The 15,012-nt window shown below is 36.6% G+C and overlaps 1 protein-coding gene across 2 annotated transcripts in view; it reads right to left on the bottom strand.

The window, feature by feature from the left end:
* The window catches only part of REL (REL proto-oncogene, NF-kB subunit), a 36,907-nt gene extending 21,985 nt beyond the window's left edge, over positions 1 to 14,922 (bottom strand). For both annotated transcript variants that reach the window (XM_023512132.1, XM_023512133.1), the window contains exons 1-3: positions 14,699 to 14,922; positions 5,826 to 5,968; positions 3,196 to 3,344 (exon numbers count right to left, since the gene is read on the bottom strand). In XM_023512132.1, the coding sequence (XP_023367900.1) occupies positions 3,196 to 3,344; positions 5,826 to 5,968; positions 14,699 to 14,708 (302 nt within the window). In that variant the 5' untranslated portion in view covers positions 14,709 to 14,922. The remainder of the gene's footprint in view (positions 1 to 3,195; positions 3,345 to 5,825; positions 5,969 to 14,698) is intronic.
* Between the last annotated feature and the right edge of the window lie 90 nt (positions 14,923 to 15,012).

The raw sequence follows: 15,012 nt of genomic DNA, 5'->3' as shown, positions 1-15,012 counted from the left end.
TACAAAGGCCCCTACAGAAGAGTATCCTCAGCAGAGGAAAGTAAAGGCAGGCTTTTGTGACTAGAGTGTAGAGGACAAGGGAAGCACAGTACAACATAAAGCTAGAAATACAGGTGGGCCATGTGGGCCTTGTAGGCCACAGAAGGAGTGCTATCCTTATTCTAAGAGACACGTAAACCCTCTAAAGCAGCAGTTCTCAACCTGTGGGTTGCAACCCCTTTGTAACAATGAAAATACATCCTGCATATCAGATATTTACATTACTATTTGTAACAGTAGCAAAATTAGTTATGAAGTAGCAACAAAAATAATTTTATGGTTGGGGGTCACCACAACATGAAGAACTACATGAAAGGGTCATGGCATTAGGAGGCATTAGGAAGGCTGACAACCACCACTCTAAAGTGTTTCAAGCAGGAGGATGAGAATTTGTATTTTAAAAGATCATTCTGGCTTAAGTGGAGGAAGACTGAGTGGAAGAGGTACAACAAGAGTTGATGAAAGAAGATCAGTCAGGCTATTTCAGCCACCCAAATGTAGTGTGGTAGTGGTAGTGTGGCAATGATGGATTTGCTGAGTAAAGCGGGTAGATCCACCAGCAACAGAGGGGTACCTGTTAAAAGATTCAATGTGCATGCCTGGGTAAGGAGTGTCAAGGAAGACACCTGTGGGGTTTTTATAGCAACCAGCAAGGCACACTGGAAGAAGACCAATTCAGAGAGGACAGAATTATGATCATGGTAAGATCTTGTTTTGGGACGTATTCTACTTGACCTGCTTTTGAGACATTGAAGATACTATGTCGGTGGCGCCTGTGGCTCAAAGGAGTAGGGTGCTGGCCCCATATGCCAGAGGTGGTGGGTTCAAACCCAGCCCCGGCCAAAAACTGTAAGAAAAATAATAATAATAATATATCAAGAAGGCAATGAGATCAAATACCATCCCCCACTAAAAGAAAATAAGGATCCTGGGCAGCGCCTATGGCTCAAAGGAGTAGGGTATCAGCCCCATATGCCAGAGGTGGCGGGTTCAAACCCAGCCCCAGCCAAAAAAGAAAATAAGGATCCTTGGGGAAAAGATGAAGACTTTAGGCCTGGAGCAAGAAGAAGTATAAGTCTTGAACACTTCGTTGTGTCAGAAAGTAAAAAGTGCTCAAAGAAAGAAGGGAACATATCAGAAGGACACAGGGGATAGTTTGAAGGGGTCTGCATTGGTCAAATTTGGGTCAATTTGAAAATCAAAATAATAACACCCCAGCAATGAGCTATAATACATTAAATATAGGGATTCGTGAGTTTACACGATAATTTTTTTTTTAAGACAGAGTCTCACTATGTCGCCCTCCGTAGAGTGCCGTGGAGTCACAGCTCACAGAAACCTCAAACTCTTGGGCTTAAGCAATTTTTGTATTTCAGCCTCCCAAGTAGCTGGGACTACAGGCATGTACCATAACACCTGGCTATTTTTTTGTTACAATTATCACTGTTATTTAGACGGCCTGGGCCAGGTTCGAACCCAGCAGCCTCAGTACACGTGGCCAGCGCCCTAACCAGTGAGTACAAACGCCGAGCCTACAGTGTTAATTTTTAAATGGAGAAGGAGAAGGAAGGAAAATTCTTCTTTATAATAGAATGCCAATAATAGTACCAAAAATGGAAAAAACCAATGTCACATGCCTCCTGAAAGACTATTTTGAGAATGATACGACAGTACCTCTGTAGATTTCCTGCCTCAAATCTTTCATGTTAACATGAAAATATTACTGAGGTCATTCATGTTAAGTATAATACTAAATACATGTGTTCCTTAACAAGATCCTAGATTGGGGGGAGAGGCAGAACAACTATTAAGGGCATTCATTATTAGGACAACAACTGAGGTCATCCAAAAATTGAACTGCCTATGACTAACAAAAAAGAAACAGCCAGGAAAAAGTAGGAAGTGAAACAGAAGTTTGTTCTTACAGAAAGCAAGAAATGAGAATGTTTCAAGTAAAGAGTGGTCAAAATGTAAAAATGCTATTGGGAGATTAAGAGACATAGAACATATTTGCCAAATGTCTGTTAGTGGATATTTAATGTTTTGTGCTATTATTGTAAGAGAAACATTTTTAAAGAGTTTTTTCCTAAATGGTTATTACTAATATATAAGGAGACTACTAACTTTTTTCTAATTAATTTCCCCCCAAAGCTGCACATATTCATTACATAAATGAATTATAAATTAAATTCATTTAAAAGAAAAACAAAAGACTCCACAATCCTACCCATCCACGGATAACTACTATTCATGTTTTAGTATATATACTACTATATGTACGTATAAATTTAAATAAAAATAAGACCATTCTTCACAGATTCTCTTTAAATAAGACTTATTTCATTTATCTAAAACATTGTGAATATCTTTACATATCAGTAGACATATTTGCAATGTTATTTTTAAGGCAATATAATGGCACATGGCATAAACGTACTGTTTTATTTAACTATTCCCCTATGTTTATTATTTGGAGTGCTTCTCACTTTCTGCCATTCCAAACAGAATTACAATACATAGTCTTATAGCTAAGTGTCTGAACATGTTTAATTATTTGAGGATAAATTCCTAGAAGTGGAACTGCTGGTTAAAGAAGCATTCATTATTTTTCAGGTTTTTGCCATGTAGTTGTTAAACAGTCTGTCAGAAAGATTTCATTATTCTAACATGATGAATAGACTCATTTTCTGGTAACCTCACTAACATGAAGTACATAATTTTCTTTATTCTAGAACTGTTGTGGTATTAATATGTTAATTTTAAAACCAGCCCCTCTCAAAATAATTCTGGAGTTTTCCAGTTGATTTTTTCACATCTAGCAACTTTTAAGTGAAACTACAAATGAAAAGATAGAGTAAAACTTTATTTCATAAATTGCTGACACTAAGAAAGAAAATCATAGCACAAATTTTTTGTTTACCTTTTGTAATGATAAAGAAGTTTTTCTGCTTACCATAATAAGCTATGTCTACTGACAAAGAGTGAAAGCGTAGTTTCTAATGTAAATGATAAAAATATTTAAACGTATGCTACAATAACTAGAAGTAGCATGAGAAAATAATTTATTCTGCTAAAAAGTAACAGATGGTCATGAATAGGAAGCAAAGCATCCTATGCTTATCCTACTCCTAAAGAGGTCTGTGATTGTGCACTTACAACAAAGGTCTGCGTTCTTGTCCAAATTCTGCTTCATAGTAGCCATCTCTGCAGTCTTTTCCAACTAAATCATGGGGATGAGGTTTATATGGGTCATTTTTTGTTACTAATGTAATCCTCACTTTTCCTTTTCCATAGTAGTTCATAATCTGAAAAAATGAGGAAATTAACTATATCATCCATAATCTATTACAAATTGATCTGTCAAATTAATTCCATTTACATAATGTGATTAACTCTGGCTGAAGTCCAACTAACCAGCAATTGCAGTTTAGATGGAATTTTCCAGAGGATACCAGAAGAACTTACCTCTTAGGTCCCTGACATTATTTTATTTTCTGGTCTAAATATTCAATTGGTCATTATCATCTGACTCTGCTTATTTTCTTTTACAAACAAGTAAAATTATACCCAAATTTTATCATACAGCATAAGTAAATACTGAATGCCTTGTTCTCAGATGAACCGTCATAATGTAAGTATTCCTCAGATATAGATTTAAGCCATGCTAGAAATAATAGCACACAAATATGATCATCTTACTTAGTATGTAACATTTCATTTCACAAAAGTATTTATTAATCAGTAAGTATATCCCAAATATTCACTGTGCCATAGGCAATAAATCATGTTGAGTTTAACAAGAGTAAATGTTACACAGAAAGTACATCTAGAACACTGACAGCAAAAAGGTGAGATTCACAAGGGGGAGAAGAGGGCACTCTGGGAAGTAACGTTCAGTTTGAAAGCTAGTAAATTTGCAAGAACAAAGCAGACAACATAAAAACCAGCATATTATAAGGGAGCAAGGTAGTTAAGAAACAATGGAGGGTTTCCCAGGTAGACAGCTCTAAAATCCATCATTCTAAATTTAAACATAGTCTGAACAGTAACTAAAAAGTATTTATTGCCTTTTTGGATGAAAGGTTACCACTCAAGATTATAAAATAGGCTGGTATAGAACTCAAGCTATAAAGTCTTTAGGACCCTGGGGATAGGAAAGATATAGATGTTAGAAACATTTTATTGATGTATAGAATAAGTTGAGTATGAGGAAGAAATAAAAATCACTCAAAAAACTGAAAGAATAGCATTACCTTATTCACTTTTTATTAGTATCTCACTCATTCTAACATTTAAATAAAAGACTTTGATAACTCAAATCCATACTACTGCCAAAAATGTAGTTAAAAATAGGAATTTGGAATTCCATTATATAATTTTGCCATTGGCTTATTCTGTAATTTAGTAATTCTCTTTTGGCTCTATAGAATAAATTCTGTACATGATGTAGTTTATAAAAAGTGAATTAAGATCTCTTAATAAAAGATTAAGTAACACTTTAAAAATCCACTTTGTCACTGGGTTTATAATTGGCTTTTTCTTTTGAGACAGAGTCTCGCTTTGCTGCCTGCGGTGGAGTGCAGCAGTGCAGTGGCCTCACCTGTACTCTGTGCCTGTGCTCACAGCAACCTCAAACTCCTGGGCTCAAGTGATCCTCCTGCCTTGGCCTCCTAAGTAGCTGGGACTGCAGGTGCACACTGTCACACCTGGCTAACTTTTTCTATTTTTGGTAGAGATAGGCTGAGGTCTTGCTGAGGCTAGTCACGAACTCCTGACCACAAACAATCCTCCTGCTTCTGCCTCTGCCAGAGTTCTAGGACTACAAGCATGAGCCATCGTGCCCTGCCTATAATTGGCATTTAAAGGATAAAAACATTTATCAAAGGCCAAATGAACAACAGTTTATATTTATTTTTTATTTGTTTTTTTGAGACAAGAGTCTTACTTTATCCCTCAGTATGAGTGCTATGGTGTCACTGCTTATAGCAACCTCAAACTCTTGGGCTCAAGCAATCCCCTTGCGTCAGCCTCCCAAGTAGCTGGGAATACAGGCACCCTCCACAATGCCCAGCTATTTGTAGAGATGGGGTCTTGCTCTAGCTCAGGCTGGTCTCGAGTTCAGGTTCACCGGCCTCAGCCTCCCAGACTGCTAGAATTACAGGCATGAGCCACCCTGCCCAAGTGAAAAAGTTTATAAATATAGTATATCTTATAAACATATGTATGTTTGCTAAAGTCATTTTTGATCAAAACTTTTAAAAATGTATGCTAACATGAAAAAGTAGATTTAAAATGTGGTAACATTTCAAATCAGTCAATGACCCAGAGTATCAGCTGCAGGAAATAAAGGTAAGAAAAAAGGAAAAAAATGTTCTTCTTTTCCAGTCCCTAGACTAGCCAAGGGAGTGTAGGAAGAATTCTGATGGAATTCTTAAATCCATGTTTAATCTACAGAATAATACCACTTACCTCTACAAGGCGAGAATGCTTTCTCCTCATGAGCTTTGTCTTCCAGGAAAGGGAACACAGTCCAAAGATGCTAATGTACACTAAGTACTGTGACTCACTCTACTTAAATTAATACATGATCGTAACATGACTAGCTGCAGTGGGGAAGACCCCAAGAAAGGTCCTTGGACATCTATGTAACACACATCACTTAAGAAGAAAAAAGGAGGAGAAGAAAAACAGACTGTGATAAGGATGAAGGACCTGGCTCATTAATGTAGTTGCTATAGTTAAAACACGAGCCACTAAGAGACAGACACAGGAGAAGGGTCCGTTACCTGGATCGATGGGTATGTTCGGTTGTTGTCTGTGCTGTGCTCCCCGGGAATGCTGCCTGCTGAGCGCCCTTCACATTTGTATCTAAAACGCATTCCCCTCTGCCTGGGTTGCTCGATTATCTCTATATATGGATTATATCCACCTGAAAATTTTTTAAAAGGGAGTGAGCAGTGAGATTAGTATAAAAATAATAATGAATTTCAATGATTTTTTGTTTGTTTGTAGTTTTTGGCCAGGGCTGGGTTTGAACCTGTCACCTTCCATATATGGGGCCAGGCGCCCTACTCCTTTGAGCCACAGGTACCACCTGATTTTGTTTTTTCAAAACTGCTAACTAAAATAAAGATTTTTTTCTCCCAACATTAAGTAACAAGGTTAAAATGTAACCATGGAGATTGGGTGGGAGAAACACCTTTTTTCCTCATTCAAATTGAGTTCCTTAAATAACACAAGTCCTGAAATCATATTGACAGTACTATATAGCTTAATATCTATAGCTAATGCCAGTATGAAGTTCCACCATAACCACTTCAGAGATGTCTAGTACCCGGGTAAGACTAAGCAGAAAGGTTTCCCTCAAGATTCCCCCAGAAGGGTGAGGAAGATAGCATTCAGAAGCACAATACTATACCCCCAAAGTGAGTAAAATACATTTAACTGCTTGATTTTACATTACACCCTTAATGATGGATGAAAATAAAAATGAATTTAAACCCTTGCAGAAGCATATGTAAGTTTCATATTTCTCCACTAGATTATTAAAAGACACATCCAGCATATCAAAACAAACCCCAGAAGGGACTTCAGGCTCAACAGAATTTTCATTCAGTCCCAAGAAAACCTTTTCTGACGTATAAGACACAATAGAGAAAAAAAGGTTATTTACTTTGTATTAACAAAGATAATTCAAACTATGCACTCTCAGAATAAACTACTGATACAAAGGAAAACATTTCTGGTTGCCTAAGAACAGGAGTGTGGGGTGGATGGGGAAGTTTGGGGGATAATGGATATGTTAATTATCTTGACTGTGGTAATAATTCCAAGGTTGTAGACATATGTCAAAACTTACCAAACTGTGTACTTTCACCTTGTGTAATTTGTTGTATGCTAGTTATCTGTCAACAAAGCTGCTTTAAACATCTTTACCCTCTTTTATTAACCAAATTGTAGAAACAGAAGTTCAAAAAAAGACACTCAACTGTTCAGGTAGTTAACAATGTGTTATTTTAAGGGTGTAAAGATATAGTTCATTAAAAAAAAAAAGCCTCCCTCAATCAGTTTAGTGATTTTGAAATTCCCACAATTACCTATTCATTTCACTAAGTCTTATCATGGAAGAATGCAATATTCAGAAAGCATAACACATGGGGCATTATCACAGCAGTATAGGAAAGAAGCTGTTAGAATCCTGGTCACTTTTAATAGTAAAACTGTGGAAATATTATTAAAATCTCTTAGGCCGGGCATAGTAACTCATGCCTATAATCCTAGCACTCTGGGACTTTGGAAGGCTGAGGTGGAAAGATCAACTGAGGCAAGAAGTTCACAATCAGTCTGAGCAACATATGAAGACCCCACATGTGCCTGTATGCCTCTCCTTCTTTCTCTCTCTCTTTCATATGTTCTCTCTTTCTTGATTGATAAAATCTCTTAGTCTCCCCCTCTGTAAAATGAGGATAATAACAGCACCTACCTCATAGCATTGCTGTGAGGATTAGAGAGCACAAGTACTAAATTCTTACCAAGTGTCACACATACAGTATCTGTTATCATTTCAGATGCTTTCTTGAAAACAATCCATGGTGGCATCACAACTGCTATTCTAAAGGACCTTACAGAACAGTAAGGCAAACAGCACAAATTATCAGACTATATAGACTGAAGGAAAGCACTAAGAAAATTCTGCAGAAAATGAGAGAACCAAAAAAAATCAAAGCATGCTCAGCAATATGGATTTCTTTGTTATGTGTGATGAAATCAATGAATATTTTTAAGCTAGGATATCACATGGTAAGACTGGCATTTTAGAATAAAAATTCTGGTCACAATGGACAGATTGAAGAAAAAAGAGAAAGCGATGTGATCAGTTTAGACACTACTATCACAAATAATGTGGATAATAATAAGGGTATATCTGAAACATGGCATTGGGCAGCGCCTGTGGCTCAAAGGGGTAGGCGCCAGCCCCATCTGCCAGAGGTGGCGGGTTCACACCCAACCCCTGGGCCAAAAAAAAAAAAAAATCTTTCCGTCTGAAACATGGCATTGGTAACAGCAGTGAAGGATTATTTAAAAGATAAAATTGACAGTATTTGGTGCCTGAACATAAGGGTTAAGAGAAATTAAAGAATCATTGATGGCTCAGAAATAAAATAACTGATGTCTCCACAGTTTCTACTTTAGGTCACTAAATAAAGTATTACTGTGACTTTTAACTGTATTCTGTTTGGTTCAGACTCCTTATGTTTGAGTCTACCACTTACTATTCAACAGACAAAAGAGCCAGGGAAAACTAACTTAATAACCCAATCAATTTCATAATAGTCAGAGTTACCGAAAAACATAAGACATGCAGATGAGTATTTCATAATTTACATATCCTTGGATAATTCAAATACTTCAAATTCACATTTCAATTTCAAATATTTCACCTCCTTACACATTCCTGTAGAGACATTTAAGAAAAAGTACACTGTCCTCTCAATAGCTGTTAAAAATCAACAGTATTTTTTAAGTGACAACTTTAAGTGACATTAAATAATTTGTGTGGTTAAACTAAAGGTCAAATAAATCCCTGCCCACTACTTCTTTAAAGGTGTCTTGGTGGGAAATTGATATAGAATGACATCATTTATGCTAAGTGGTTAACTTTACCACTGGTGGGGTGTGTGAATAAAATCCTAGGCTCATAGTAAGCACTTAAAGTGAAAATTCAAATATTTCATTGGTTACATGACACTTCTTTAAACTAGATAGTATATCTATTTAAAACGTTAGGAAAACCCTAAATAGCAGAAAGCAGTTGTTTAAGATTAAATATTTTAAAGATTTTTAAGTAGTTAAAATAATATAGTTAGTTAGCATACCATATCAAGGACTTAAAAATCCTTGAAATCTATTTTTCCTATTGGAGAAGCTCTTAATTGGTAAAAAGTCTCACTAACAACTAAGTAATAGAGTTTACCTTAATTTCTACATTGTCCTCGGTGGAAATAATCCCCCCTATAAACTACCATAATATTTTGTTTATAGAAATTATTATAAATAACTAATTTTGGGAAGACTTGCTGTCTTTTTATCTTCTGAAAATAAAGCTACTTGTTTTATTTCTTCAAGCTTTCTTTTTTAAGAGACAGCGCCTCACTTTTTTGTGCCGTAGCGTCACAGCTCACAGCAATCTCCAACTCCTAGGCTTAGGCAATTCTCTTGCCTCAGCCTTCCGAGTAGCTGGGACTACAGGCGCCCGCCACAATGCCTGGCTATTTTTTGTTGCAGTTTGGCTGAGGCTGAGTTTGAACCCACCACACTTAGTATATGGGGCCCTACCCACTGAGCCACAGGCACCGCCCTCTTCAAGCTTTTTGAAGGCAGAAATTGTTTCTAGTTCATCAGTGCCTTGTACACATTTATTTAATATTTGTTGAATGAATAAAAGTCTAAAGATTGTTTATGCAAGTTATTCAAACATTACAGAACTATATTAATGATAAATCAGACTTTCCTTATTAGATTCCACTACTAAAAAAAAAAAAAGTGAATTGTAGGCATTAGAATTGCTACACCTTCAGACTTCCTCATACCCATTCATATTCTGGTTATCTTATCTGTGTTTATGATTTTTAAGAAACTCCCCAGCTATAAGTCATTTATATCATGCATCAGTATAATGCATCAGTTATTTCCTTCCTCAGTACTGTGTTTTGTGGTGCCATTCTTCCTGAAGATAGAAAGTGCTGAAACGTAGTCATCTATGGAGTAGAAGAGGGTATACTATAAATCAGGGAGGCGTAGAGAAAATGAGTACTCTTAACTAAGATTACCACAAATCACTACAGTTTTGAAAAGCATTGCCATGTCTTCCAAATTGTTTGTAAATAAGTTGACTACTATATTTTTCTTTAACCAATACTATGCAAGCTGGGACTGACCCCTATATTTAAACAATATTATAAAAAGCTAATATAGAGTAGAATAACATTTGAAATATACCAAAATATCTGCAAGATAGGTCTTTATTTGCACTTAGGCAAAAAAAAAAAAAAATGCTATTTTAAGATCTAGTGATTATCTAATAAAGTATGAGTTTTTGAGATCAAAAAAAGAAATTACATTGAAATAAAAGTTAGAATTGGATCATAAATTGTCACAAATAGATAATACATTAATAACTAAAATCTTACTACTAGAATTAGGAGCCAGCATAAAATGTATTTGAAAACATGTTAATTATTGTAATCATTTAAAAGACTCTTTATATACCTTTCCCATTTGATCCTCTTAACTTAAATCTCCATAAAAAACTGAACAGTAACTACTATTTCGCTTTACAAATGATTAAAGTTCAAAATTACATGAAGTTATAAGAAAAAGAAATTATGAATGCTATTAGCTAATATGATGGCTAGGATCCCAGAGATAAATTACAAAAAAAACAAACAAACAAACAAAAAAAAACCAGAAAGCATAAAGGCAACTGGAGGTAAAGTCACAATAACTGACAGAGCATATAACCTGCAATCTAAAATGCAACCTAGTTTAAGAAGATAATGTATCTTGATAAAGCCAAGGGAGAATTTAGGTCCAATGAAATCTCTAAAACAGAGTTCACACTATGGGTGTATATCAGAATCACCAAGGTAGCTTTTTCAAAACATACATGCCCTCACCCCACCTGAAATCTGAAGAGAAACAGAAATCTTCAAGGGTAAAGCCTAGATACATGTTTCTGAAAAAGCCTTCCAAGCAATTCTAATACACACCTAATTAAGAACCTCTGGCCTAAAACATGAAGTGGAAACAACAACATGCATAGCAAAGAAGTAATCGAAACATTCGGTTACAAGTATGGACAGGGTCATGAATACACGAGACAAAACAATTCTGGCTACCTGTAACTTTTTTTGCTCTCCTACTCAAAAAAAAAGTTTATTCAAGGAAGAAACCTTGAAAAGTTTATGCAAGGAAGAAAAAAGACATTATAGAGATAGCCTTAAGTTGCTCTAATTTATTTAAAAAGTATATTGTGTGCAGAATAAATATTTTAACTATTGTCAGTAACATATTGCTTGCAATACAGCACACAAGTAACTGTCATACTGATGTGTCAAGGCTGCAGTAGAGAATAGCTGACTAGAATTCATCTCTGAGATCCTGGGAAACAAACTGCCTGAACCCAGAGGAGCAAACAAATCTAACAGTATATATTTTTCCAAATGTCACCTCTACTCAGCTTGGAGAAAAAGAAAATAAAATACATTCCTTTTTTTCCTCAACTCAGGTCTATCATAGACTAAAGTCAAGGTTTATTCCAATACATCAGACTGATTTTCATTTGGGCTTTATGAATCCAAAAAAAGGAATTCTCAGATAAGTATTCAACTGACGTATGTACTGAAAGGTAAATTTTAAAATGTTTAAAGATTTTGGCAATAGGCATTAAGTCTTGAAAAAACTTTTTTATCTGCCAGGGTGAAAAGGTAGAGAAATTTTTAAATCCTCTCTAGATTATACAGGTACTTAAATTAAAAATGGATGGTAGGAAAAAAAATTAAAGGAAAAACTGATGGCAGGACCAAATCACCTCTGTTGATTAAGACTTCAGATTTAAAAATAAAAATGTGGGAGGCCCAGCTAAATATGAATTTCAGATAATTTTTCTAGTACAAGTATATCCCAAGCAATATTTGGGTCATGTGCCTACATACACAATCATCTACAGAAAACACAGATGAGAGAAAGAACGAAAGGAAATTCTGAGTCCCTTATATTGAATTTGAGAAAGATACTGTACACACCTTGTATGTTCCTAATTATGATTCATTAGCAGACTCCTCCCTCGCTCACTCCCTTTACTGTTTACCATCTATCACCTTCATTCTTTTACATTGCTGTTATCTCTGCTTTTTCGTGAGCTGCATTCCTAAGACAATGTTTGGCTTATGGGTACAGTTTTTAAAAAGAAATCACTTTCTTTTCTCCATTCCTTATTTCCAACTCTATTATGAAAGATTAAATTACATCATACTTACATCCACTTTTTCCCCCTTACTCAAGAGAAAAAAAAGTTCTCTTGAAATTCACACTACAGAAAGCTGGCAAGTAGTGCAGTTTGCAAAAGCAATTTCTCTTTGTACCGCAGATTATGTGACATAGCACTACCATTCTAAAGAGAAATGTCAATAAAAATAAATTATCTAAATTTTAAAACATAGTTTACCAAAGACAGTACTAGTTACTAGTAAACAGAGCTTTCTGCTTAGCAAAACAAGGACATTTTGCTTTTTGTACTGAAACAAAAAGAAGCTTTAAATTCAGATATAAAATACTTACTTTTACTTATATTAAATAAAACAGAATCATAAATGTATATATGAGTGATGACTACCTAACTATGCATACCTTAGACAGGTTTGGGAACATTTGTCTTCACTATGCCTATTCTCACAATTCATGTCAGAAGATTAAACTCAACGTGTAATTTTTAAAAAGTAACAAAAAGGAGCTTGATTCAAATCGTGAAATACTAAATTATTAACATAGTAACTTCCCTAAACAAAAAAATGAAGTCTCAGCTACTCATGGAACTTACATAATTTTGCTTATGAGATTATGACCTATGTTACTTTTACATTATAGATATCACATCTACCTATTTACATATGACATCCGCTGAAAAATGAAAAAATGGTCTTAAATGCTTGGTAATTAACAAAAATACTTTTTGAGGTTTTAAAACTACCTTACTACAAACAGAATCTAGACAATGATAAACCAATTAAGCAAGTTTGTTGTCACTTTCGGTTAAATTACTGTTTCAAAATAGAAGGGAGAATGGGAATTTATAACTTCTTCAGTGAATCTTTTTGTCTAAGGTCTTTACAACTGATTAAGAAAAGTAGACACAGATTCCTTTAAACTTTTTTTCAAACTACTGAATTATAATTTAAATAGCTTGCTACATTTAGAAACAAATACAAAAAGGTAATCACCCTACAACTTCCAAATCTTTAAAACTTTCCATTCCTTCAGACTTTTCCCCCTTTTATTTAGGGAATCCTTGGTCTTGTCAACAGTACAAAATACAGTCATTATTTAAATTGTATCACACTTTAAAATCATGTAGATTTTACAATACTCGTATAGAAATGGTTGGTTTCCTTTGTGAAAAAATCATAAGTATTACATTCACCCAACATATTAATAAAGTTTAATAAAACAGCCACGAGCTCTAAATGGTGTCTGAGAATTTGAAAAAAATAAATAACCAAGTGTCTGATCTTTTCTTAAGTATAATGCTAGCCGTTCTTCACTACTTTGATACAAAATCTCCTTTTAATAACCGATAAATTAACCAAATATCTGAAGTCCTCTTTGCACTTTTAATCTAAACAGACTTTTAATCTACATATTTATAGCATTATTTGAAAGTGTGGGGTCACTTAAGTGGGTAAAGGGAAAGTTGAAATATTTTAAACTACACTTGTATTCTCACAAGAAAGCCACAAGACAAACTGAAATCAAATGTCGTATGAAACACCCCAATTTCCTTTTCAGCCTACAGCAGTAGCTATTGTTCTGTTCAACCCTCTGTAGGTTCTTTACGCTTTCTACTTCCTCTTCCCTACTAGACATCAACCTTCTACCGAGCTTCACTAAACCAAGCAGCTGGGAGGATGCGGGTCAAGCTTAAGCAAGCGCCCCTCTTCAGCCTCCCAGCACAGCATCTAACAAACCCTCAGCCCTTCCTGGCTCTGCTCTCGCTGATCCTCAGCCTGGAAAGCTCCCGTCCTTCACCTCGCCAAAATCCGAGTTAAGGTCCAACTCAGACCCAGTCTACACAATTTACTCCCTTAGGCTACAGAAAGCCCAAAGCCCTTGGCTGTGAACAGAAGACTCTCCACCTCGTCCTGGAAGCTGTTTTTTGATCAATTCATTTCTCCCAAAGCCAGAGATCTGAGCATTTATTAACAGAAAAAACACATTCTTAGCCATCATTTTAAGGGATGGATATTCTAAAAAGTATTCTTTCCCTGCCTCCGTCACGGGGGCAAAAAACTAGATTCGGTAATCTATAAGTTTGTGCTTTATTTTTATTTCACAATAAAAACTACTGACTTTGTGGAAGCAACATTTCCACTTAAGATCTGTTAAAATACCAGTGAGGACTTTCATTAAAGCCGCGCCTCGTTTCGTACAGCACGAGAGCGCAATCACTTCTTAGCATTTGACAAAATTTAACTAAAAAAAGGTAGAACTCGCTCGAGTTCTGAAAGTTCCTCATTCTTGTTCCAAAACATAAAACCACCATTTCAATATCAATCAATTTTTATATATGGGAGAGCCTCATCCTCCTTTATGTAGTTTACTTCTTTAATCCTAAAAACCAAGCCGTTGGGAATTTCTAAGGTCCCGGTTCTGATAATAGGATCATATTACAGAGCCTGGCTTTGATTTCGCACGCAAACCCTGAAGCAGGTAACTTTTTAAAATGCTGACAATCTGCCAGATGAGGCGAGTTCAAAGAGAAGAATGCTCCACAGCCAAAAGCGAGCCCCCTAAAGTCAGAGCAGCAGGACCCTCAGAAGAGCCGCCTCCCCGCGACGCGAGCCCGCCGCGCCTCTGTCCCGGCCACCGCGCGGGGAACACTCACCGGAGGCCATGGCTCCGCTCGTCGCGCCGTCGCTCTGGCAGCTCTCAGCGTCCGGGCCCGAGGTGGCCGTAGGCAGTCAGGAGCCCGAGGGACCTCTGCCGGCGGGACCCCCAGTCCCCCTGACCACCCCTGGGCCTCCTCCTCCTTCCCGCCCTCCTCTGGGCTTGCGGCTCACACCTTCCCACCCCCTGAATTCTCGCGCTCCGGGCTGCCGGGCGCTGCCGGTGCAGGCTGCGGGAGCCAGGGCAGGGGGCGGAGCGCGGCCAGAGCCCGGGGCCGGCGCGGCCGGGAGGCGGGCGGCCGGCGGGAGGGGG

This window comes from Otolemur garnettii, unplaced genomic scaffold, assembly GCF_000181295.1.
Source record: "Otolemur garnettii isolate 467f Iridium unplaced genomic scaffold, OtoGar3 scaffold00024, whole genome shotgun sequence".
In the NCBI taxonomy this organism is placed as follows: Eukaryota; Metazoa; Chordata; class Mammalia; order Primates; family Galagidae; genus Otolemur; species Otolemur garnettii.
Note: the sequence above shows the minus strand (reverse complement) of the source record. Positions and strands in the feature narration are given on the sequence as shown.